Here is a 26,801-nt window from a genome sequence, read left to right as displayed (position 1 = left end):
TGGACACCAGAGGTGAGGGGAGCCGTAAGGCTGAAGAAGGAGGCCTACAGGGCGTGGTTGGTCTGTGGGTCTCCAGAAGCAGCTGACGGGTACCGGCGGGCCAAGCGGAGCGCAGCAGAGGCAGTCGCGGAGGCAAAAACTCGGGCGTGGGAGGAGTTCAGTGAGGCCATGGAGAAAGACTATCGATCGGCTCCAAAGAGGTTCTGGCAAACCGTCCGGTGCCTCGGGGGGGAAGGTGGCAACTTGCTCACATTGTTTACAGTGGGGGCGGGGAGCTGCTGACATCAACTGGGGACATTGTCGGGCGGTGGAAGGAATACTTTGAGGAGCTCCTCAATCCCACCAACACGTATTCCAGTGAGGAAACAGAGCCGGGGGTCTCGGGGGCGGGCCGTCCAATTTCTGGGGCAGAAGTCGCCGAGGTAGTGAAAGAACTACGTGGCGGCGGGGCCCCGGGGGTGGACGAGATTTGCCCTGGGTATCTCAAGGCTCTGAATGTTGTAGGGCTGTCCTGGCTGACACACCTCTGCAACATTGCGTGGACATCGGGGGCAGTGTCTCTGGAGTGGCAGACCAGGGTGGTGGTCCCCATTTTCAAGAAAGGGGGCCAGAGGATGTGTTTCAACTACAGGGGGATCATACTCCTCTGCCTACCCGGTAAGGTCTACGCCAGGGTGCTGGAGAAGAGGGTCCGGTCCGGTCGATAGTTGACCATGTGTTTTGTGGATTTGAAGAAGGCTTACGACCGTGTCCCCAGGGGCATCCTGTGGGGGGTGCTCCGGGAGTATGGGGTTGGTGGCCCTCTGCTAAGGGCCATCCAGTCCCTGTACCGAAGGAGCACGAGTCTGATTCGCGTGGCTGGCAGTAAGTCGGACCTGTTCCCAGTGAGGGTTGGACTCTGCCAGGGCTGCCCTTTGTCACCGGTTCTGTTCATAACTTTCATGGACAGAATTTCTAGGCGCAGCCGAGTGGTGGAGGGTGTCAGGTTTGGTGACAGGAGGATCTTGTCCCCGCTCTTTGCGGATGACGTGGTTCTCCTAGCTCCATCGAACAGTGACCTCCAACTCTCGCTGGGACGGTTTGCAGCCGAGTGTGAAGCGGCTGGGATGAGAATCAGCACCTCCAAATATGAGGCCATGGTCCTCAGCCGGAAAAGGGTGGATTGCCCACTCCAGGTCGGGGGGGAGGTCCTGCCTCAGGTGGAGGAGTTTAAGTATCTCGGGATCTTGTTCATGAGTGGGGGTAGGATGGCGCGGGAGATTGACAGACGGATTGGGGCGGCATCAGCAGTGATGCGGGCGCTTAACCGGTCCGTTGTGGTGAAAAGGGAGCTTAGCCAGAAAGCAAAGCTTTCGATTTACTGGTCGATCTACGTTCCAACCCTCACCTATGGTCACGAGCTCTGGGTAGTGACCAAAAGAACGAGATCGTGAGTACAAGCGGCTGAAATGAGTTTCCTCCGCAGGGTGGCTGGGCTCAGCCTTAGAGATAGGGTGAGGAGCTCGGACATCCGGGAGGGACTCGGAGTAGAGCCGCTGCTCCTCCACATCAAGAGGAGCCAGTTGAGGTGGTTCGGGCATCTGGTAAGGATGCCTCCCGGACGCCTCCCTTGGGAGGTGTTTCGGGCATGTCCAACCGGGAGGAGACCTCAGGGCCGCCCCAGGACACGCTGGAGGGATTACATCGCTCAAGCACATACAAAACATTTTAAATCGTGTTGACAAAGAGTTTGACATATTCCTGTCCAGAATTAAGATTTCTCTGTCTATTTATTGTTTTGTCTATTGATGTCAGATTTGTCTCCAGTTTCTGTGATGTCAAACAGTGTTGGAAAAACTGTGATTTTTAATGTGAAACTGTTTTATTAAGTGTTTTTACCGGCTTAAATCATCACGTCTGTTTGTTTTGGAGAGGAAGGGACCTCTGCGGATAATTTGTCACCCAGTAAAAACCTCCTGAATAATGAACACTGAAGGAATCCTATTTGGGAGAAACTGGCAGCAATGACGGCATTGCTCTGTCTTTTGTTACTGTTTTGATTGAGACAACCCCAGCAGCAGAAAATTACACACTGTACATGATTCAAGTCTTACTGTTAAATAAGAGGGATTCGATCTTACTGTTAAATGTCCTTCATGGTGATCTGGGAAGTGGATGAAGAGGTATTCTGTGGCAACCAGCTGCATGATTGAGTCTCCAAGGAACTCCATCCTCTGGTTGTGGCCCCTGGAAAAGAGAAAGCAAGGATGGATTGATGGAGGCAAACAGAGAAAAGGACGAGTGAGAATAAAAAAAGAAAATGAAAACACAAGGTTACAAGAGGATATACAGTAAAGGGATTGACATAGTAGGGGTGAGGTGGGAGGGCAGGGGGAGATTGTGCAAAAATAGGGGACAGCGAGGTTTCACATGAGGTTATTCAGCTACATATCAGTGGGGCATGAAAGGCATCATGCACTGTCGACAAATCTACCAGGCTTTTAGTCTTTTAACAGGAATGGTGAAGTTGGCTGATGTACATTTCACGGGTGGCCTCTGGGAACAGCTGCACTGACAGGCTGTGTGACAACTCGGAGGCTGCCTGGAGTAGCAGCCCTTCTGAAGAAAAACGCCGGGCTTTGATTGCAATTTGAATGGGGAAAAAAAGAAAAAAAAAAAGAAAAGAAAAAAAAAGCATACTTAAAAAACCTCTGGTACACCTGCAGGAGTGTCTATCAAAATCCTAAGCCCATAAAGCAGCAAGCATGCACATGGGTTTACTGAACTTTCTACCTTCTAACAATTCCTAGAAAAGGCTAATGGCAGCACTGTGATGCTGTACATCAGCTTCCTGCGTTTCTCCCCATCAGTGAAAGGCAGGTCATTAATTAAACAGAATTATAGATTAGCATTGCAGATGTGGACTGGTGCTGTGCCAGGCAGGCAGGAAGCGTTGGGTGGGGGGGCGTAAGTACAGCGGGGAGGTATATACAGCAGCAGCGCACACATCCATCTATAGATATGTGCTTCTCGCAGGAGGGGAAACTCTGAAGAAGATGAGAGAGAAAAGATGCAGAGGTAGAGGCAAGGAGGAGGCTGACATCAAAGAGGAAGAAAGGTCAAAGTTTATTGTCCGATTTCTGGCTCTGCCTTTTATGAGCATATCTGAGCAAGAGATCTAAACGAAGGACTCAGAGAAACAGCGGTTTGAGCTTCTTTAGCAGGGCTGCGACTGTCAGTTCCTCAATTATTAATTCATCTCGATTATCTTTTTGCAGACTAAATGTTTCTTGTGTAAAAGATTGAAAAAAAGGGCCAACACAATCTAGAATTGTTTGTTTTGTCAAACAAACAGTCCAAAACCCAAAGGTATTAAAACTATAATGACAAGAAACAGAGAAAAAGCTAATTCTCACACCTTAGAAGCAGGGCTGGGTGATATGGCCTATAAATAATATCACAATATTTTAAGGCTATATTGCATTACACAATATATACATGTTAATGAGGAAAAATAGGGAGTGCTGCACTGGATTAAGGCACTATGTAGTTGGTTGTAAAAAAGATCAGGTGCTCTTTGAGGATGGGGCAAATAGTCACATAAGGATAGAATACAATGACTGGCTCACTCAGTGTAAAAGTCCAGTAAGAAATATTTATAAAGGATTTTTAACTACAATCAGAGTGCCTAAGATACATTTTTAAACTGCCTGACTGTACCATGGACCATGGTCGTCGTTTATTATCCTGATATACATATATACTGATACTTTGAAATCTCCTCTAAACTCTTGTGGACTGCAAAAAAACTAAACTACCAAATGAAAAACTGTTATAATAATTTTAAATTAAGCATTGTTACAATAAAATGAAATAAAATACTGTCATAATAAAACTAAATAAAGTACAATTACGTTAAAGTACTATTAAAATAAAGCTAAATAAAGCATTGTCATAATAAAGTTAACTTAAGCACTGTTACAATAAAGTAAAATAAAGCACTGTTAGAGTAAAGTTAAATTAAGTATTTTACAAAAAAGTTAAATTAAGTACAGTTACAATATAATTAAATAAGGCACTGACTTAATAAAGTTAAATAATAAATTCTGCTGCTCTACTCCCCAACTCTGGAATTCACTCCCCCATGACCTCCAAAATATTGATTCACTCCCACACTTTAAATCCAGGCTGAAAACTCACCTGTTCAGGCTTTCCTACTCTCTTTGAGTGGGTAAGCCTGAACAGATGTTTTGTTTATGTTTGTTTTGTTTGCGTTTTAAACTGATATTTGTTTGTTTGTTGTTAAATGTTTAATTATCTTGTACTTTGTATTTTATTGTATTTTACTCTGTAAGGCGACCTTGAGTGTCATGAAAGGCGCCCAGAAATAAAATGTATTATTATCATTATTATTATTAAATAAAGTACTATTACAATAAAGTTAAAGTATTGTTACAATAAAGCTTTTAAATAAAGCATTGTTACAATAAAGCTAAAGAAAACATTGTCATAATAAAGTTAAATAAAGTACATTAACATAAAGCTAAATAAAATACTGTTAAAATAAAGCTAAATAAGATACTGTTAAAATAAAGCTAAATAAGATACTGTTAAAATGAATTTGAAATGAAAAGTGCTCTAATAATGAAGTTAAATCAAGTATCTTTAAATAAAATAAATTAAAGCGGAACCACTGTTGCTTTTATTCTGTTAGTGTTGGTGATATAGTCATTTTATACATCCTACATGGAGCAAGCCGAGATACATCAAGTATAGTCAATATGTTACCGATCCCTACTGAGAGGCTCAAACCAGAGAATGTTCCCATGAATAAAAAAATGACTTCAGTCAATCAATTATTAAAAGTGTTATTAATTAACTTTGATTAACTTATTGGTTTATTGTCTGAGCTCTAATCAATCTGAAGTCTCTAAGAACCACAGTGAACCCCCACCACCTTATTCACTAATAGAGCACTGCTTGCCTCCATAATCACTTCTCTCGCCCACGTTGCTGTATAAGGGCAGAAGAGGAGGGAAAAATGAATACATTCTCGTCACTTAAACTACAAAGGCAGCACTTCTGGAAGTGTGCAAAAACTTTCTGCAAACTGACGTCCAAGTACATACCTCTGATCTACGACAGCGCCCAATTATTTTTCTAACAGATTGATTTATGGATTATTTTTCCCATTCATTGTTTAGTTTAAGAAATGTCCAGAAACAGTGCAAAAGGCTCATCAGAATTTTCCAGCATATGGTAATGTCTGAATTACTTGTTTTATATGTTCAACTGTTTAAACCCATAAATGCTATTTAAATGACAAGCATTATGGTTGATTCATAGTTTGTCAGTCATTTAGCTCTAGTCAAGTGTAGTTTTATATGATGCGAAGGGTTGGCTGGTTGCCCAAACCCCCTTTGAACAAACAAATTAAAAAAAAAAAAAAAAGTATTTTGATAGATACCAAAGATAAAAGATAGCAATGTCATTATTGCGGGGACATAGGATAAATAAGAACTTGAAAGGCTACTTTTTTATTTCACTGTGTCTTTAAGATCCAGAACTGAGCTTCATTAGGAGGGAAGGGACAGCGCCTGACGCACACTCCCACATTAAAAATAATCACAGAGCGTCTTAATGACAAGGCTCTGCCACAACACATGAGAGTGTGAAGAAGTGGAGGTTGGGATGAGGGGGGAGGTGGTAATAGAGGAGGGAAATAAAGGCCGTTGGGAGGCTGACAGAACTCCCTGTTCATCCTTCACTTCAGTACTGTACATGTGAACACGTGTCAACAGGTTTGCTGCGGATTTTCTCAAGACCCATACCATGCATACTGTGTGTGAGCTGGGAGAAGGGTACGGGAAGAAGCAGATTGAGAAGGTGGAGCATGAGCTAATTTCATGTCCAATCGGAGGTGGAGAGAGGATGGGAATAGTGGAGCAACAGTGAGAGAGGAATGGAAAATAGAGAAGAGATGGAGGGAAAAGGGAGAGACAGAGCGGGTCAAAGAGGAATGCGTTGCTGTGTGAAGTGGCGCAAAGAGCCATCCCTTATTCACTTCAACAGCAGAGGCACAATGCTCTAGTAAGGTGGGGGAAATTGAAGTAAAGTGTGAAGCCGAGGTCTTTATTCGCCTTTGACTTTGATCTAAAATACCTTTAACAGCCCTTCTGAGGAGGCAGCGACAGGCTGCCCGCTCCAAAAGAGCGGGGCGCTCTATCTTTTAAGGCCATTTTTCCTCTCAGTTCTTCGGGAAATAATGTTCTTGTTTCATATGTGCATGCTTTTGTAAGGTTCAAATTTGGAATCTGTACTTTCTGCAGAAGTGGTAGTGTGGGGGGCAAGCAACATCCAGTGTAATTCTGGGTAAAGGCAATAAAGAGAAACTCTGTTGTATGATATGAGAATAAATTTAGCTACATCAAAAGATCTTATAGCGGCTAAGCTTAAACTTAAAGCCACTGAGGGGCTGCATAGACAGGCTACTTACTAAAGCCCTGTTTCCACCAAACACTTTTGGTATGGTACCTTTGGAACCAAAAGTAACCCTTCAGACATGGTACCTAGACCCTAGCGTTTCCACCCCAAACAGTACCTTTAAATGTGGGCAGTGCTGTTGTCACTCACTGCTCCATCCAGCACTCACTGTATTTCCTCATTACCTGTGACACAGAGGGAAGTCTGCACCTCATTTATCGTCCACAGAACGAGGTTGCACGCCCACATTTTCAGAACAAAATAAAGCAGGCTACAGTGAGATTCTCTCTGCATGGGATATTTACAAATAGCTGGTTTGTGTGTCTAGTCCTTCTAAGGCAAGCTCAGGGGTTTAGTGTTGCCGGTGCCCACAGGAACAATGCTCCACAGCGCTTCATTTCCCCCTCTGAGTGAGGATTAGAATTTATAAAGTTCACAACCCAGTCGAAATTAATATATATAAAATCTTGAAGATCCACTCGTTACTAAAAGTGTATGTCGATAAAAACTAAAGTACTGGTCAAAGTTGTCACAGTGATTTAAGGTGTGCTGATTGAGTCACAACGTCAACTCAGACATGGAGTAACATAAGTTGACATTCCACCTTAAAGGTCACCAGCAGTCGGCCCAGTGAATTAAGTTATTTTTCACTCTGACTCCAGCTGCTGCAAGAGGCAGCAAAACATCCTTTCCATTTATAGTTACATATTAGTAATAAAACTCTCCACAATATGAACAGTGGTTACATAAGCCCCAAAACCAGCCACAACTCAGCCCTGAGCAGAGTGACCGTCCGCTATTGACCAATCAACGGACTGCAGTGTTTACTAATCCACCTTTTAGTACCAGATGTGTGTGCTAGATACCCCAACAGAAGGGGTACCAAAAATGGGGACGGTATGGAATGGTTCCATTGGTACCATCCACAAGTTTTCACAGTGGAAACGGTCAAAAAGCGTACCGAACTGAACTGTACCGTGCTGTTTGATGGAAGCGGGGCTTAATTGACATGCTTGCCTGACCTAATCAACCGCTGCTCATCAGATGAAAACAAAGAGTCTATGTCGTCTTCTCCTTTGATGCATAATTCAAATATCATCTCTGTGGTCTTCAATGAAAAACTTGCAAACATCCATGAGTCTGTGTCCATAAACAATTCAAAGGTACAAATTTACAACATTACATTAAGCGGTGTACACCTGACTTGACATGACCCAGCAATGCGGTCAAAAAACTATTTGTGCCCCCGCATCTAGCAACACCTGTCCCTCAATGAATGGTTCCTACCTATACTGACAGACACCCATGACAATACAGTGACCTCTTCAGGACAAATTAGCATCCCGCATATACATTTTACACTGGGGATGGCTCCTATACACCGGCCCCTAATTGTCATGTACCAAACATAATAATTCAACAATTCTCAAATTTAGGAGCCATAATCACAATGACACTATCATTAATATAGTTTACCACATTAAAGTCAAATGTCATTGACACATTGCTGTAAATGATCTGCTACTTTGCACACTCATGTACCAAGCAAAGTTTAGTCACTGGAATCTCAATGATGCTCGACTTTTAGACCCACTGAAGTCCATTCCTGTCATGGACAGCCTCCAGGAGTCTTCCGAGTGGCCGTGATCCTTGAGAGGCAGATGGATCCATTACAACAACTCCAGACGTAAGGTTTCTCCTTCTTTGGTTCCATTTTTGCCTTTCCTGCAGCAAAGGCAGGTATTCCCTTACCCATCGTGTTCAAAACAGATCAGGGATGTACTGAACTTGTCTCCATCACCATTTTATATGAATCCATCAATTAATCCAGTCATCGCATAAGAAATACTTTTGCCTTATCAAAAGCAATAGTAAATATGCAAAAGAGAAAATAAAAATACATCTAATCTCTTTCCCTCTTAGAAAAATCAACATTTTTATTGCTTAAATTGCAACAACAATTAGGCTCCAACTGCTCGTGACACCACCTGATATTTGGATATTTGGGGTATTTATGCATGGCTCTGAGGGGAGTACTGTAGGTGTGTGACTATCACAACAATAACATGAATGAAGCTCCGGCTTTCACAATTTGACTGCAGCATTTTATATTCTGTGTTTATGTCCCTCAGTTAACTCAGTGTTGCTCAAGAAAATAACCTCAGTAAATAAAATGCTGCAGTCAGTTAGTGAGAGTTGAACCAGCCACCAAATTGATCGACGTTGTTCAAAGGGAAACACAACTGATTTTCAAACAGCTTGAAGTCACGGCAGTGAGGGCATCTGTGCAAATAAACGGTGTTCTGCTTCCCTCCGTGCTGCCTGGAGCTCCCCGTTCATCTGCCAGTGGTCCCTGGGTTTCCCGTCATACTGCGGACCTTTGCTGGTGGATGAACGGCGAGCTGCAGACGCTCGCAGCCTGGGAGGAGGTGAACATCAGTGTTACCTTGTGTCGGGTCCACACTGTGGACTGAATGCTTTCTGCTGAGGTCCTACTGATGTCGTGCTATTGTGGTAAGGTAGTTTGGTTTCACAACAGATACTCAATGATTCAAACTTTGGACAATTTCTGTCATTTCCTGTCCTGTCTCTTCTCCGTGGCCCTCGCTATTTTCTCTCTCTTCCGTCATTTTGCAATTAGCAGTATTAAATTGCGTCCTGTATTTTGAGCATGGACATATGAATTTGAGATGTCTTCTTCGTGTCACCTATCCACAGTGTAAGTGCATTGTGCCACAGTAATAATCATCCCTGCAAAACACAGTGCGCTGCAACAAAAGAAGCACCAAGTTGTGAACCACTCAAGTTGCACCTACAGTTTACATCTATGTCTGTGAAAACTTGGACGCTTCACACACATCTTCCCCCCAACAGCTCAGAAGATCTATACAATAGCACAGTTTTGAGGTGGACACCCAAGATAAGTGTCACCAATTCAGTATCTGACCAAATGTCTCCCCATCTGTTCCTGAGTCATAGCATATCGACTAGAACATTTTTTTTTTTTTTCTCAGAACATTATGATGTCACAGTAAAACTGACCTTTGACCTTCTGGATATAAAATATCACCACTGCATCATGCTATATTCTAGCCATTTGTGTAAAATTTTGTCATAGTTGACATATGAATTTATGAGTTGTGGCCAAAAACTGGTTTTGTGAGGTCACTGACCCTGACCTTTGACCACCAAATTTTAAGCAGTTCATTTTGAGTCTAAGTGGACATTTGTGCCAAATTGAGGAAACTCCCACAAGGCCTTCTTGAGATATAGCATTAAAGAGGATGAGACGGATGCAAGGTAACAGTGACCTTTACCTTTAACCTTCACCCACAAAATTCTAATCAGTTCATCAGTGAGTCAGAGTGAAGGTTTGTAAAGATAAAAAAAATAAAAAAACTCCCTCAAAGTGTTCTTCAGGTATTGCGTTCATAACAAAGAAACATACAAGGTCACAGCGCCCTTGAACTTTGACCTATCATCAGTTAGTTCATAACTGTGTCCAAGTGGACATGGACAGTTGTGCCAAATTTTTAAAAAATCCCGGCCACAGCTATCACCAGCACGACAGCTATCGCCAGCACGGAGGTGTTATAAAGATGGACGACATTACAGCTCCCCAAAAGCGAAGCCAAAACATCTTGATTGCCCCTGGTGGCTGGCTGCAATACATGTCATAAACCCCACCTCCTCCATGTTAACAGATGGGACATGAGTCAAACTAAAAGATTAAAGCACCAGTCAAATACCCCCCCCCCCTTCTTGTTTGTACAGTGCTATGAAGTGGAGATGTGTTGTCCATCTTTACATACAATCACTTTTTGTTTTAGCACAACTGTCAGGTTGTCTTCAATTACATAATTTGAGTATTCTGCCTTATTCTGTCTTGTTTAAATGCTGTGTAAATTCTGTAAATGAAAACTATTGGAATTACCTAATCCAGTGGCAAGTCATCATCATCATTACATATTATTTTTCACGTGAAATTGGATGCTAGATGACAGTGATATAGATAATTTACAATGTTCTGAGAATAAAAAAGCAACAATTCTGTGCTATAATTTGTTATAGAAAAAAACAAAGCTGAAAAAAAAAAAACTGAAAACGCCAGAAACTCTGCATTTGATGATTTACTTAAACTTTTAATTGCGTATAGCCTCAATCTATCTCATAAAATGTAATTTCATGTGTAAATGTGACCAGTGACTTCTCTCAAACCTGCACAGAGAGATGTTCTTTATTCACTTGAACTTGAAGAGAAATGGATCCCTTTTCACTAACAGTGAAATTCTTGCAACACCCAGCTCTTCCGCTGTGAGAGGAGATAGGAAGCCCAACGCCTGGGGGCCACAGCTCTGCTGTCTGATAGTAGCCTCCGGTCTCCACTGCCTCTAAACAGGGTCAACTCCCTTCTTTGCTTCTTGTGCTGTCTTCTTCTAGGTCACTTTGTCCTCTATTTCTGCATAAAGTGATAGGCTGAAGGCCAGCCTGGGTCCTGTCTTCTCATCTGCTGCCCACCTTATTGTCTGACCTCTCTTTCCATTATCTGACCTCGTTGTTCTCTCCATCACGACAGCATGACCTACTTTGGTATAACCTTTAGTCCTTATGGTCAGATGCTGCTCAGTTCCAGCTTTCAAATGAGTCTGCTCTATTTAGGTCAGCTTGCCTTCGGCCACTAAACGAGCCAATGAACATAAATTATTCTGAAAAATATATCAATTATTTCCTTTTGCTCCAGGAAAAGTAACAATACAATTCTGAGAAATAAAAAATGCATTAGGTTAAATTTCCACCTTAAATATAGTGAACGAAAGGCACTGGATGCTATGCCACCAAGTTAGAAAATACCATTGGTATCAACCTTGAGTTGGAAAGTCCTCAAAGTAAAGCTCAGCGGGAGACAAACCTCTGGACCTCTAATCGACTTCACTGACCATGAGTGGGTAGAGGTTTGACATTTAAGTGATGGATTAGAACATACACAGCAGTGTACTGTATGTGTGAATGTGTATACATCATATACACACACACGTCCACGTACACACTCACACACTCACACACACACACACACACACACACACACACAGCAATGTCCTTGTGGCAAACTTAACCAAGCAATTACAGAGTGCAGCCTGCCAATAAGATATCAGGGGTGTGCTGCCAAGGCTAATTTGCTTTAGCTGTCAAACTCACTATTGTGTTGTTTTGTGAAGCTCAGAAGTGAGTAAAGCTTCCTTTGCAAATAACACTCTCAAACCCAGCATCAGAAACACCTCAAATTGGAGTGAACAGTCTCATTAGTGAAAATGTTTCCTTGTGAAAATAGCAATCTGTTCAAACTTGCGTTCTATCAATGAATGAGGAAGGTTACACAGTAGCTACACAACGGTGGCATGTTTGTTACAACAGGCAGGGTTGTCCAATCAATTTCAAGTGTGTAGAACTGTAGAGGTTTGTAACTTTACTGGCTATTGAACAAATGTCATAGTGGAAGATGAGAGGAAAAAAAACATTTCAAATGTCAGGGCTAAATCACCACAGCATCTCTTTGAAACTTTGCAATTAACAAAGAAAGTCAACCAAAAAATACATGTAATCTGACTACATGTATTGTATGTATGATACATGAAGTCAGATTAAATCTGAATAAAAACTAATTTAAAGGAATATTTAATTCCCTAAATTACTCACCTTGTGTTATGTTGAATTTGTGAAGAAAAGGTTTTTCTTGTATGCCTCAATGATGAACGAAGAATCCAAAAACAGAAAAACTTCTTGAAAGATTAAAGTCATAGGGGCCTGCGTTTAACAACAGCATAACAATATCAAAACATCTGTTTATAAACTCTCACACTACTTGTGCAGTAATAGTATCTCTCTTTAAAGCCAGACTGCATTGACAAAAACAATAATTTGACCTTGCTGAGCACAGTAGCTGCAGGTCTACAAATGCCAAAATCTGGTTGTTTGTATTATTGTGTGACTTTTGTGTTTTAAAGGGTTTGTTTGGATTTAGCAAAGTCACACAATAATACAAACAAACTAACTAACCAAGGCAGTGCCAGACCAGCAGCTCCCGTGTTCAGTGAGGTAAAGTTACTCATCTTTCAATGGAGTCTGGCTCTGAAATGAGCGCAGATTACTTTCCATTCAGTTCCCTGTTAGAAGGGGCAGTCTGTTGGGAAGTACTGAGCACGTGACTGAATACATGAGACTTAGATTATATTGCACAGGTTGTGTGAGAGTTGATAAACTAAGGTTTTTGATATAGTGTTGCTGTTTTAAATACTGCCTCCACGACTTAAATTCATCAAGAAATTCCTCTGTTTTTGGATTCTTCGTTCACGGTGAGAAAAAGTTGTTTTAATGAAGTCAACATAACACAGGGTGAGAACATGATATACAAATGGTTATTAAGGGGGTTTGGACTTTACTTTAACTGAGAATGCAGGAATTCACAAGTGGATTGAAGCATGACAATGACAGAGAAAAATCTGTCAAATAAGAGATGTGGCTGCAATGAATGAAAAAGAGAAATTTTAAACCCTCTACCCTTGAATACCTAGTGAATCAAAACCCCATTTCCCATGAGGCACTGAGTTATGGCCTCACAGATATAGGCAGACTACACATACGGGGACTTTGGAGTCCCCCTGGGCCTCTGAAACCCCTGGATTAGGGACTGGGCCAAAAACCAGTGAAAGAAGCTATCTCTCCCTATGGCTCTTTGAACTAGAAATTCAAGGCTTCACTTTTTATACAGGCAGTCTTAGTGACTGCGAAAAATGTATAAGCTGCAGGGGGTAAACATAATGATGATGTGGGAGGAGGAGGCTGCCACATTCACAACAGATAAAACAATTTAAAATGCTCGACGTATGATAAAACTCCCAGCATCTCAGATCATATTATATATTATAATGCACCATGCCTCATCACCTCTGAAGGGAACAACAGACAAAGTCTGGCTATTTCTGCAGCCTCCTCGCAAATTACATCTGGCCAACTAGCACCTCACTTTGCATTTTAATTGGTTGTAACTCCATTATCAACAAACAAACACTGACCGTACTTACAGGGTGAGGTGGTTGAAGCCCACAGTCCTCAAGGTGAAGGCTCTGGCCAAAAGACGCACATGTGTGAACAAAACTCCGATAGAGTCCTCGAAGCTGGTGAGTTTCTGGAGGACAGGAGAAGTCTCAATCAGCTGCCTGTCCGTCTGAGGCTCCTGGACCTGAACAAAAAAAATGCATAATGGTAGTTTCGTCACAAAAACAGGGGTCTTGTTGTTTCCGAGCACAGGAATTTTACTTGGCATAGTCAGTATTTAGTTAAAATATTCAGAAAGTATTCTTTTTTGACACCAATGTAACAGTGCTGTACCAAGGTCTATTTCACTGTTTGGGCTAGGGTCCTTAGTTCCAATGTATGTTACAGCATAAAATTATATTTTCAACAATAGTGTTCTTCCCATTTTCTTTATGTTCAAGAACTTGACTGGCCTGCACAGAGCCGGACCTCAACCACATCCAACATCTTTGGGATGAACTCAAACGCCAACTGCCAGCCAGACCATATCATCCTACATCAGCGTTGGACCTTACTAATGCTCTTGTGTCTGAACCATAGACTGTATATAAAGATGGACGAGGCATCTTCACTTAATCCCACTGTACAAAAATGAAGCCAAAATATCATGGATTTCTTGCGCTGGTCGAGAAAGCGGTAAACATCATTTGGAGCCAGAGTCTCAGCAGCAACCCTTGTTTTACGCACTTCCCGCCCATACATCCGTCCAACTAATAGCAAGCTGCGCCACTTATTATAAGCACACAGATTAGCTCACATATCTGTCAATCATGACATTAAACCTCCCCTTTTAAAGCATCAAATAACTTACCAGAATAACTAATCAGAAAAATGAATACTTGATCATACAGCAACCAGGTTCCATTAATGGCTTTTATTTTGGGATGACATGTTCCAATTACCACATATGGGTATAATATTCTGAAGTCCACATATTTTTGGACATGCCGTGTGATTTACTGGTCTAGATTTTAGACAGTTTACCACACAAGTAAACTCAGAATTGATGAAAGATTATGAAGGGAGGTGTACAAACTTTTATTAACACAGAGGAGAGATGAGTAAATGGTCATAATGTGCATTATTCAAGAGATGACTATTTGCTTTATTTGCGATAGTATGTCTACTTGGAACAGTACAAGTGAATAAATATGAACTAAAATCCGTTTCACATCAAGCAATGATTTTCATTTGAAAAATATGCACAGAAATTTATAAAAACTGATTTTGCAGGTTGTAATTAATGCTTGTAAACCCCTGCTGAACATTCTTGTGGGGCGAATAATACTCAGACGGACCTTGATTCCAGCTGATTTCCAACTGCAGGAAATGCCCAATGAAAGGTCTTGTTTCAACTGATGTCGTACCTCGAGGTCATAGCTAGCTTGATACCAAAATGGAGGAACTTCTTAAAAGTTTGGTTTTTCAACAACTAATATAGTGCAACAAACACCATGATGACCACCTCAACAACCAAATAAAGGACAATATATGGCTAGAGATCAGACAGCAGCTGGGATACCATAAAAAAAAAAAAAAAAAAAAAAAAAGTAATGTAGCTGATATGCACTTGCTAACGTTGAATGTTGGTCACGGAACGTGGCTAACCAAAACAGCTAGCATTAGCATCAAATTTGGGGTTGTATTAGTTTACGTATTGTGTTGTTTACTTTAGCCCCTCAGACATGTCTAAATCTGGATAGGTAAGAAACTGCTTTAAGTTTGTAATATAGCACTGCAGTCTCTATATAACATATTTACAGAATGTATGTTTTTGTTTATGTTTTAGGTATATTTTTGCAATTATGTTACTTGTATAAATCTAAGACAGCCAAACCAAAAGGAGAAGACAGACCAAATGTGTCTAGAAACAACCTGCATGACCACTTCAAGGATCCTTAAACCAGACACACAAAAACCCTACTTGCTCAATGAAGTCGCTTCGCATAAGAGCGTCAAATAAAATCCTTAAATGAAATGAACCTCTGCAGTATGTGCTGCTTGAGGGCCTGTTTAGAGTGTGTGTTATTACTCTGCCTCAAAACAAACTCTGATGATCTGCAGCAGATGGAATCTCTTAGTCATTAAGTTTTAAGTCAAACAGCTCGCTTTTCTCTCTCTTTTTAAATCTGGTGATTCAAACGGTCAATTAATATCTCTGGTGACTCAGTCGTACAGGAAGTCTTGTTTGGTCTAAAGCAGGCTGTATCAGAGACTCCCGGCCTTGTGACTTTGATGAGTCTTGAAAGAATAGTTTTTGGTTGTGGAAATTGCTGTGGATTATGTCTTTAACATTAGCTTCAGGGCTTGGTGAGTTTGGCGGTAGATGGGTTCAGTAAAAACATGCTGCTTGCTTTAACTACAGTATTTGCTCATGTCTGTGCTCATTAGAAAAAGAAACGATATGCTATGAAAATATGTGCATGCATGTTTGTTGAATCAAGAGATATCCTTATGGGTGCATTAATTAGACTGCTAGAAACATCTAATTGGTCTCTGCGTGGTACAACTGTAAGCTTGACCAAGACATCTTTTACAAAGAAAACATAAACATCAAGCCACATAATTTCATGTGGACATTCAAAGGGAATTAAAGTACATTAAATTGACTCTGTAAGTGTGCTCCATTTAGCTGTACAAAAAGTGCCCCAAAAATAAGAACAAAGAAAGCTACATTCAAGGCTCTCCAGGGGAAGACGGCCACTTTCGTCATTTTCCAGCATCTTCTTTGTCTGTGTTTTCATGAAGAAATGACGAGTAAACAGCTTTCTCACAGTCTCCCATGTCAAGCCACTGCACAGAGCAGACATGTAGCTTTAAACTCAGTATTTTAATTGGAGTGCTGCCGGTAATGTCATGGTTCCATCTTCCAATATGTCCTAAGAAACATTTCATTTCTGCCTTTTTTCCCTCTGTTAATTAACGAAAGGCGTTTAAATGTCATGCATCACAACTAACGGCATCTGACGAGTTCAGCCCTCATGGGTGCGAGCTATCCTTCAGGGGGAATGGCCAGCAGCAAGGCTTCAAACGAAGTGAAGAGAGGAGAAAAAAAAAAAAATCAACAGCAGTTTTGAAAAAATAAAAAACACTTTTGAAATGGCTTCAAAGCATCACTTTCAGCTCAGTCCAGACAGAAAGCAGAATCAGAGCCGAGGTCTTTTAAGGCCCCCAAAAAGCTTAACACTCATGTATCTCCCCTATAAACCAAAGGAAAAACGCTGAAAACCAGACTCAACGTAAATGATGTTGTGGTGAATTATTCTGGAGAGCCAGGGGTGATGATGCGCTGGTGCGCATCGAGCAAACTCGAAAGACATGAAGACGTGCCTGCCGACCACGAAGCACTCCACTGCGCTCTGTAGGGCACGGCGGCGGCAAGGCTAATGTATGCATGTATGCCAAAGACGGGCGTATGCTTAATTACCCACGCCATGGCGGGCTGCCATTGCCATCTACTCAAACCTCATTAAGACAGCTCCTCTTTCACCTCCGTTTTGTCTTCCTCATCTTAGCGAGCAGGAGAGAGGGGTGGCACCTTGTTAATTCTCAGCAACAATTTTGGGCATAATGTTCTCGCCCAACTCCTGCGGGCTTTCATCAATTATAGAATAAATAATGAAATAAATAAATAATGAAGGGAAAGATGTTTTTCCTTGTGTGAAACTGCTTAGATTATATCATCTTGAGCCAAAAGGTCAGGATGCTATCAAGCTACCAAGAGGTTGGCACAATTTAACAGGCGTTACCCCACTGGCAGGGGACCACCCTGAGGAAACCTCAGACACGCGCAGTGTGTGGTAATGAGGCCGCGGCTCAGAAGCGGCTAATGACTACTCATGCAACACACTGTGGAGCTTCCCCTCGCACCGCAGAGCGGTTGTAGGGCTGACCCTGGGGCTCCACCCTGACTGAGGTGCCCACCGCTGGGGCCTCCACTGTGCTACTCACCAGGAAAACAGACTGCTAGATACAGTGGTTTTATTCTGAGCACTGAGCTCAACAAAAACATCCATGCGCGCTGTGGCTGCTCAGCATTTAGCGATGAAACATGCAGGGGTGAGGAGGCAAAGATGTGGAAAAAAACCAAACACGTATACGCGGATGCATGCAAACAGAAATGTTATTTTGGGCCAAACATGGATATGCAAAAATGTACATTTGAGGACGCAGCGACACTCGTGCACACTCAGGGAGATGAAGAGAATAAACTGCTTAAAGACGAGTCTCGGCATCCACACAAAGAAACACTTTCTCCACACAAACACATCAGAGAGAAGGATGCCTGACGGTCCCTGGAGGCCCCATGTGATTCGGGACTGTAATCCTGTTATGGCATCTTTGATCTCTTCTTCCAAATCCTAATTTCAAACAAACACTGTTGACATGTTCAATGTTTCTGGGCAGATCATGCAAAGCAAAGAACGGCAGAGCAGAGAGAGACGGAAGAGAGACACAGGGAGTGAGTGTATGATGATGGAGAAGGGGAGAATGATGCTGCAGAGAAAGAGGAGAGAAAGGAGCGATGGCGAGGAGGAAAAGAGGCTGGGTGAATGAAAAAGAGGATTAGGGTCTCGACCAAAACGGAGAACAGCGAGACACGGGTGCAGAACAATGAAGACTAGTGGAGGGCTACTGGGGGCCTTGTGACAGCTACAAAGAACCCAGTCAGCCTCAGGCAAAATAACTAACAGCTTGCCCACCTCTGTTAACAACACACACACACACACACACACACACACACACACACAAACACAAACATACATTCTTTTGTGTTGGGGGTGAGTTGAGTTTTAATGAGAGGCACCACAGCCCAAAATAAACATCAATAATAAAACATCTCTCAACCAACCTGCAGGGGATGTGGTGGGTAGTTGAGCCAGACCTCCTGTAGGCCCTGCAAAGACAGGAAAGGAGGGAAAGAGAGATGAACAGTCAGAGGAAAGAAATTACAGTGTTTCCCCCCCTTTGGTGTGAGGGTCATCTATGCGGAAAAAAAACAACAGCATTCTAACAATACATTTACAGTGCAAATAAACATAATAAATTATACACTACAAAAAGTAAACATTGTATGATATTATAAGATGCAATTACAGCCTCAAGTACTTGTTTGCTCCACAAAAAATTAAGGTCCCAGCTTCAGAACAAAAACCTTGTATGATAAGTTAGATTTCTAAACATTTCTTTTCTTGAGTTTCATCAGCCTTGCACACTTTCTGTGATGTAATGGTAGTACTAAAATTTTACTGCCCTCTCTGATTGACAGGAAACCTTCACACTGACTCAAAGTTCTTTAACCCGCACATATAAGGAAAAAAAAAAAAAAAACCTGAGAAGCTTAGTTGAGAGAGCCAGACCTCCCAAGCTCAACCGGCCGATGTAATGTAAGCTGCAGGTAACATTTCTGTCAAGTGTCTTGTTATCCTACACATCTATACAACAGATTTGTATGGACATGTATGGTAACAGGCTGGGCAATGTGTTGTCTATTAGAGAGAGCAACTGGAAATTGCTCAGGATAGAATACTGTCCAAAATGAGGAGTGCAGCAAAGGAGAAGCATAGCTCTTCTGGTCCCTGTGAACTGCGCTCGCCCTGGTTAGCCATGTTTATTAAAGCTGCAATAATTGAGATTTTTGGCCACTTGGGGGGAGTGAGACAAGCTGTTTAAGCAATATTGACGTATCATTACATTACAGTTAGAAATTTGTAAGGAAACGATCGCCTATTTAGCTAATGATCCAGCAGATATTAAACAGCATTAGCTTTTATTTGGAGTCAAGTTTCTTGACACATCCAGGAAAATATGTTCAATATTTGCTCTGTTTGGCTTTCCACTGACACCTGGGGGATATTCTGGCTCTTTAGCAGCTAAATGCTCAATCAGCTGGTTGCTTACTTGGTCTCTCTACCAATAGGTGCTGGGCATGGTTTGCTGCATGTACGTTAATGAGAGCAGTGAAAGTGGAGCAAAACAAAGTTGCCATTATAATACAAAATGAAACAATAGGCTGAAAGATGCTAAAATGCTTTGTAGAGCGGGGAGAACTGACATATCAGGTCATAATTCTTTGAACAACCCCTTTTACATTACACACAGTCATTCGTAGGCATGTCATGATACCAGAAATTTAGTTGTCGATACCAATACCAGTGAAATTTTCATCATTCCCGGTGCCCAGTTGGAGAACACGGGAAAAAAAAACAAAAAAACAAAACAATAACTGCAGTAGCTCCACTGAAACATTTAAATGTGATTTAATTTAAATATTATTATTAACCCCTGATGATCCGTCTAAAACGCAAAGTAGTGCTCTGTGTAGGTCCATGAGATTTTGTGGGCAAGGAAACATCTATGAATATATAGCCTAAAGTTTATTAACATATTTCTCCTCCATTGTTTTCCTTTATGGTAGGCGGTTTGTCCCGTCCATTCTCCACTTTGATTGGATGTCTGTGTAAAAAGTGACAGTGACGAGCGCAATGTTTTACCCAAAGCAGAACATTTTTAAACTCTCCACAAAAAAGCATGCCACATCTGCAGCATTCAGCACAGAATAGATGCTCAGCGCTTAATTACACTGCTGCCAAATGTAGCATCATGTAAATACGTGGTGTTTCCATTGCAAAGAATTAACAAGGCATTCTTCTTCAAGCATTTAACAGCAGACTAGAACACTTGTAGACATACATGCTGCACTGTCAAGTCTGAAAGAACTGCATCCTTGGTACCTATGGTACTAAAGCAAAACAAGTGCCGTAATATTAACAGAATTTTTGCATCGAATTGGTACCTAAGTATCGGTTCTCATAGTATGCCTTGTCATTTGATCCATTGCAATGCAGAAATATTGATAAGAGCAGATTTTAAAAATGCTGTCAAAAAGGACACGCAACTTTATTGGTGGTAATAAACTAACGAAAAATGTCTCGACACTTTTCAGCCTTGACAACTAACTCTTCACCGAAAGAAAAAATTCTGTGGCAGAAAAAGAAAAAGGAGATTGTGATTGTGTCACAGATGGTTCTACGTTGGGGACACTCTGCATTCCTTTGGTCCAAGTGCTTTTAGGTGCCATCAGCAGCCCCAGTGGGGGGTGGTGAAATAACAGCAAATGAGTCAGAATCTCATTTTCAGACCAAGAGGTCTGTCTATCGACCACCCACTGGGGAGTGAGGTGGTGGGGGTGGGGATGTGGACTTGAGCGGAAGGCAAGGGGTGTTGCGGTTTGAGGGTTGGTGGGATTTTACTTTGAGAGGTGTGTTGTCTCTGGAGACACACACTGACAGTGCTGGACTCCTTTTGCCTCCCCCTGCATGTGGAGAGAAATATGTTCAAAATCAACATGTTTCATGGAACCCTGCTCTGAGGTAACCACACAAGTGGAATGGCAGAGGAAAGACTAAGTCTGAAAAATAGACAGCAGAGAGAGAGAGAGAGAGAGAGAGAGAGAGAGAGAGAGGGAGTATACGCTGTTGCTCTCAAGTTGTTGCCATGGACAACGCCAGTCAGAAGCAGTTTTGGGCCTGGGGTCTAATGTTGGGTGAGTCATAGTAGTGATAGAGATGTGGCGAGGGCATCTAAAGTACAGTATCACTCAGGTGTTTAAAAGGTTCAAGGAGATAAACCTTTAAAATGCGGTGCTAGCCCGAGGGGTGGGGGGGGGGATGTGTGTGGTCAGCGGCATGGAATGGGCGCCTCATCTTCTCAACCCACCCAGCTGGCAACCCATCGCCTTGAGCAGCCAATGAAAAATTCATGAAGGTGGTCAATACATTTGAGCAAATGCTTCCTTTTGGTTGCTTGTCTCTAAGCCTGAGACTGGAGTTGAAAAGCAGTAAGTAAATGGCAGGTATCAAGTCAACACGGAGCCTGCTCGTGAATACAACATAGGCTTTCGGTGTAGTGACTTTGCAGCTTCACAAATTGCCATAAAATACACATGAAAGTGATTCATCTAAAGCCTAAGATATGCATGCACACTGGCAGAAAAAAAAAGGACAGAGAACAAGAAAAAGCAAAAAAAATAACAAAGAGAGAGGAAGTGAAGTACACACAAGTTGCTTCGGGTTGTGATCGAGGCTTATGATTAAAATCCGTCCACAGGGCGCACGCGATCCGCCCACATGCTGTATATAGACCCGAACAGCTAATGTTTCAATTACAGCCATTCCAAAGACAAGGCAGACAATGATTAAGCCAGCATCGAGTGGGGATTTAAGAATAACAACAGGTTTTTTTCTCGGTACTCTCTCCCTCTCTCTCTCTCTCTCTCCCAGCACAAGGAAGGTATAATTACTGGGGGAACAAATCATCATGTGCAGCAGCTGAATCTCAGCCATTTGGAGGATGGAGCTCTTATGCTACAAACACAAAAAAAGAAGAAAAAAACATATGCAAACATGTTTATTTGAATGTCAACGGCCTTCCCATAATGAGAGTTGAAATTAAATGCAAAATGAGAGGCAACTTGGTAAAACCGCCTATGATCTCCAGTTAAAGGTGGGCTTCAATCAGCGCTGCTATAACCAATAGGGGAATCAAGGTGCAGGCTCAGTCTTGCGCATACTCGGGGCTCACAAGCCAACCGTGAATAGTCAACACCACTTCACCCTCTGCCCACACTCTCTACTCCCACACACCCCTGGGATTGTTGGCCATTCATGATTGGGACATAATGGTGCTCTTCTCCAACAAGGTCCATTGCTCCCTGACAAATTGGTCTCCAGCTACAGACTGCCAATCAATCCATCAAACGTAGTAGTGCAGCAGAGAAATCGATAAGAGATAGCGTCCCTAATCAATACCAACATAAAAGCAGCCCTAAGTCCAAGACGGAGACTTCTGTCAATGAATGGTCAAGGTGATTTTCCAAATATTAAAAAAAGAGTGTAGACTCTTTGGTGAGGTCATCACGTGATTTAGGGTTGAGGTTAGGAGCACAATTTTTACAGTTATCATTATTGTGGGCAGAAAACAGCGTGAACAGAAATTGTCTGGTAAATGTGCGTGTGCATTCATTCTCCAAGCTACTGCCAAACCAAGGACACAGTGGAGAAGGCACTCCCATTCAAACAGTGGACATACTGGCTGTAGTTGTCAAATGATAAAGCATACAAACTGCACACATATCAACAGAGAACAGAACAGGGATGTTGGGGTGTTGAAGGGGTAAAGAGTAGCTGAGTGAAAAGAGACGTTTGTTGTTCATGTAACAGAAAACAGTTCTCACAAAGGCTCATGTCATGTGGATGTTCTTTTAAAAGGAACACAAATGAATAATCTGTATTTATGCACAAAGAATGGGCTTGAATCCACCAAACAAAGACAGAGGTTACTCTTGCTGCATGCCAGTGAGGTGACCTTAGTATGGAGGGAGCAGTCAGCCAGCCACTTACTTGTATGAGCATGCAAGCCTAGCACACTCTACTGGTGTACCAAGAGACCAAAATGATATTAGAGTAAGTCATGATTATGAAACACACTTAAAAGCCAATTTACTGGCAACTTTTGTAAAACTACTCCATTCAGAGTACATAGCAGCACTGCTAACAACATCAGGGGTTTCCAACACATTCAATTATTTGTGGCAGCCCACCTCGATTAAAACTTTTGCCACCACGTTTTGATTTTCTATTTTTGGAGCTGAACAGTTCATTGGGAGCGCTGTTGGAATATATGAACTGTTCAATTATTCATTGCGTACTCAGGGCACAGACTGAGCAGCAGAATGCTGGGCGTAACAAAAGTGAAACTTAACCATTCATTGCGCTGGGTCTACAAGTTCCTCTGCAACAGCTGCTCCTATCATCCATTGATCTGATCAGATCGACTGATCAATTATCCACCTCCACATACCCGCAAAAACCTCCAAATTTAGAGAGGTGAAATGGAATGACATACAAGCCCTCCCCCCGGTATCAGCAACCACCACATATAGCAACACTGAACAAAAGAATGTGGAGAAAAGGTTGAAAGATTCACCATATCTCTCCTCAAGTCAGTTGAAAGCACTGCACCCAGAAGTGAGGGAGGTAGAAAGAGGGCTGCAATGACAAAGTACCAACAGCGACCATCGCAGTGCCATGGTGACCATCCCCGTTGTCACAGCAACCTTTGCTGCATTTGGTGTTTTGAGTGTGCATGCTTGTGTGTAGTGGTGTTAATAAAAGCCAACTGATTAGCCCACGGGTAACTCGTGAGATCATCATTATGATGATTGCTCCTCAAAAAAGACTCTTCCCTCAGGACAGCACAGTGTCATCGACATATTTTCCCGACAATATTGCACTGCTGTTGAGTCCAGGTTGGGAGCAATCGAGCAGCTCCCCCTGAAGAAGTTGCTTCCTGCCTCTGTGCTGAAGCTTTAATAACCTCCACAGTAACATCATTAGCAAATTAGCATCTATTGTTTCCTCTGGGCTTCTGTGTGCAATGAAGCTAGATTCTATCCTCGGCGAGAGCACTGTTGTTTGGGAAACGGTGCCAGCAAAGGTGATACGTTGAGAGAAAAACAAGGGGACGGAAATAACTGTTGCGCTCCAGCCATGAATGCCATACCAATTACTGAATAACAGAAAGAAACGGGAAAGGGAGAAAAACTGGGGCCACTGTTCGCCTGGATAGGTCTTGAGGTGGAAATTACATGCATGCTTTGTCTTAGGTAGTCAATTCTGAATTCTACCTCCGGAGTTGTGGAGCTTTTGTGTTGACTTGTCATAAGAGGACTAGAGCAAAACATCTGTGGGGGTAATGACATCCTGGAGTGTTAGAGAGAGGAAAGAATGGAAAGGAGAGACAGAGGAAACAAGAGGGAGCAAAAGAGAGACACCAGCCAGCATCCTGTTGTTACGGAGAGAAAAGGAGCACATGGGATTGATCACCCATGTGTGAATGGAATACCATACCGACAAATAGGAGCGGCAAAACCTTGCGGGGCGTGATAAAGAAAAATGTAGAGTCCTTCAATTTTGCACTGCCTCTCATTAGTTTGGTAATGTACTGTGTGAAGACCCATTCTCACATATTAAGCTAGAAATACAAAAGGATTCAAGTGGTGCTGCAGACCACAGAAATTTATCACACCCTCTATTCCGTCCATCTTTCTGGTTTGCCCCACAACTCCCCACCCCCATACCCAACATACCACCCGGCTGGTGTTTGGCTTTCTGGTCTGTGTCCATCTGTCTTCTCTCAGCTTTGTATGACAGAGCAGCCATCAGGAGGATTCAGCAGGGGGGTGACAAGCCATACTATTTCAATCCTCAGTCAGCATGTCTAAAAACCTTCAAGCCACAGTTGAAAATCACTCAACTTTGGTCTGCACAACTTCTCTTGGGAATCTCAGCCACATGCAACCTGACCAATATGCTCCCTCAGCATCTTAAGTTGTACTGCATTAAGTGTGTGATCTCAACTGTGGTTTTACTTCACAGTAGAGCTGAGCATATTGACTGCACTTAATGGCTGTGATTTCATCAGTGATTGCTATGCACTGTAAAGGTTTTATGTAGTGAAACTTGAACTGTACAGAGCCTTTTCACAGTTGCACAACTGACATGATTGGCTGTCAGGTTGGCAGGGGCTGGTTGTATGTTGGCAACACAGACTTTTTTTATGAAGTCCCCTTGATGAATGTGACCGGGAACCTGTGTTGGACGGGCCCAGACACACCAAACTGACTTTAAGGAACTATCAGCGATGAAAGCCTCCTGCTGTGGTGCCTCGCTGGGGCAGATTTCAGCCAAAAAGTTGCACATGAACACACAACCAAGAATACAGCTAATGGCCATCCAGCACGTAAATTCTGTACCTACGTGAGAGGAAATAGCTCTCCACACCAGCAGACAGAGGTAGTCTGCATTTGTCATTCAAATAGGAAAACGGAGACCATCTTGACGCTAGTAAGCCAGAAGGCACAGTAGCAACACAATCCAATGTTGAAAGATCAAAATCATATTTACCATGCGCCAATGAACGATAACACAAACCATCACAAAAGGTTTCTGCAAAAGAACTCAATGGCTAAAGAAAAATAATCTTACCTTATGTAACAAGTTTGTTTTCATCGCATTCCCTCTTGAAATTAACTTTGTTTACTTTCCTCACTTTCCTTTTGTGCTCTAAGCTGAACTGCTAATAGGAGTGATTTCATTCCCTGACGAGGTCCGCCTTCACCAATGCCAATTCAACATGCCAAATTGGCCATTAAAAAAAAAAAAAATGTTTTTGGTGACAGACCCTCATCAACAGCCCAACATTAACCAGCAGTCAATGTCGGCTTGGTGTGTTAAGGCCTTTACTAGTCACGAAAAGAGTAATTATTACTTTTTCCAATAACAAGTCGAGTATCGAATTACTTACACAATTTCAGTAATAATATCTCAGTTACCCGAAAAACAAATACTTCGATAAAACCTTACTTTTATTATCACACCCATAATGATTTCAAATCCAAAAATCAGTCACATCCCTGGATTAAGTTTCGTAATCATTACCCAGTATTACTTTTTGGAAGATGGAAATGCCTTCAAAGATCATCCAGTGGCTGGAAATATTCCTATTACTCTGATTGCGTTGGGACGAAAAATGACAGAACAGTGTTATTCCAGAAAGTGGTTCTAAGACTCTTTCCACTTTGAAAAACACGACCTCAATCCACCTGAAACACCTAACTATGACAACAGCACGTCAACGTGAACCTCATGGAAATACAGCCCACCAAAGCTGAGCTACCCGTGGCCCTGGAGGATGGCTCTAGCTCAACAATGACTAAAAACAAATGATGGACAGCTACAGGCTACAAGCAACAAAGAACAAATGAAGCTTGTGGCTTTACATGTGGTGAATGAAATGTTGCTGATCTCCATGTTTGACTTTCAGACAGATCCTTGGGAAAATACTGGTCATAGGCAACAAAAGACACCCAGGTGATTTTTTTTTCTTTATAAACCCAACCACTACCACCCCTAGTGGGAACCTTTCTTTTTTTTCCTTCTTCTTTCCTTATCTTTTTTTTGTCATTTTTAATGATAATTATTCATAATTTTCTTGTAATTTCTTGTCACTTCTGGCATTTAGAAAAAGGAATTCAGTGTAAGCAGGTGGTGATTACATACAACAAAACCAATACACAAACAAACAGTATCACTCCATTATAACATAAATAGAAACAAACTAACTGACAAAGAAAAAACAGAGGACAAAAGCTAAACAATGTACCTCACACGACACATGGACAAATG

The 26,801-nt window shown here is 42.1% G+C and overlaps 1 protein-coding gene across 2 annotated transcripts in view; it reads right to left on the bottom strand.

The window, feature by feature from the left end:
- The window catches only part of drosha (drosha ribonuclease III), a 161,683-nt gene that overhangs the window by 33,879 nt on the left and 101,003 nt on the right, over window positions 1-26,801 (bottom strand). For both annotated transcript variants that reach the window (XM_033638985.2, XM_078162497.1), the window contains 3 exons: window positions 18,407-18,451; window positions 13,542-13,699; window positions 2,121-2,226 (listed from right to left, as the gene is read on the bottom strand). In XM_033638985.2, coding sequence (XP_033494876.2) covers window positions 2,121-2,226; window positions 13,542-13,699; window positions 18,407-18,451 — 309 coding nt within the window. The remainder of the gene's footprint in view (window positions 1-2,120; window positions 2,227-13,541; window positions 13,700-18,406; window positions 18,452-26,801) is intronic.

The sequence above is a fragment of the Epinephelus lanceolatus genome, chromosome 20, assembly GCF_041903045.1.
Source record: "Epinephelus lanceolatus isolate andai-2023 chromosome 20, ASM4190304v1, whole genome shotgun sequence".
NCBI classification, from domain to species: domain Eukaryota; kingdom Metazoa; phylum Chordata; class Actinopteri; order Perciformes; family Serranidae; genus Epinephelus; species Epinephelus lanceolatus.
This window is presented reverse-complemented; position numbering and strand designations above follow the sequence as displayed.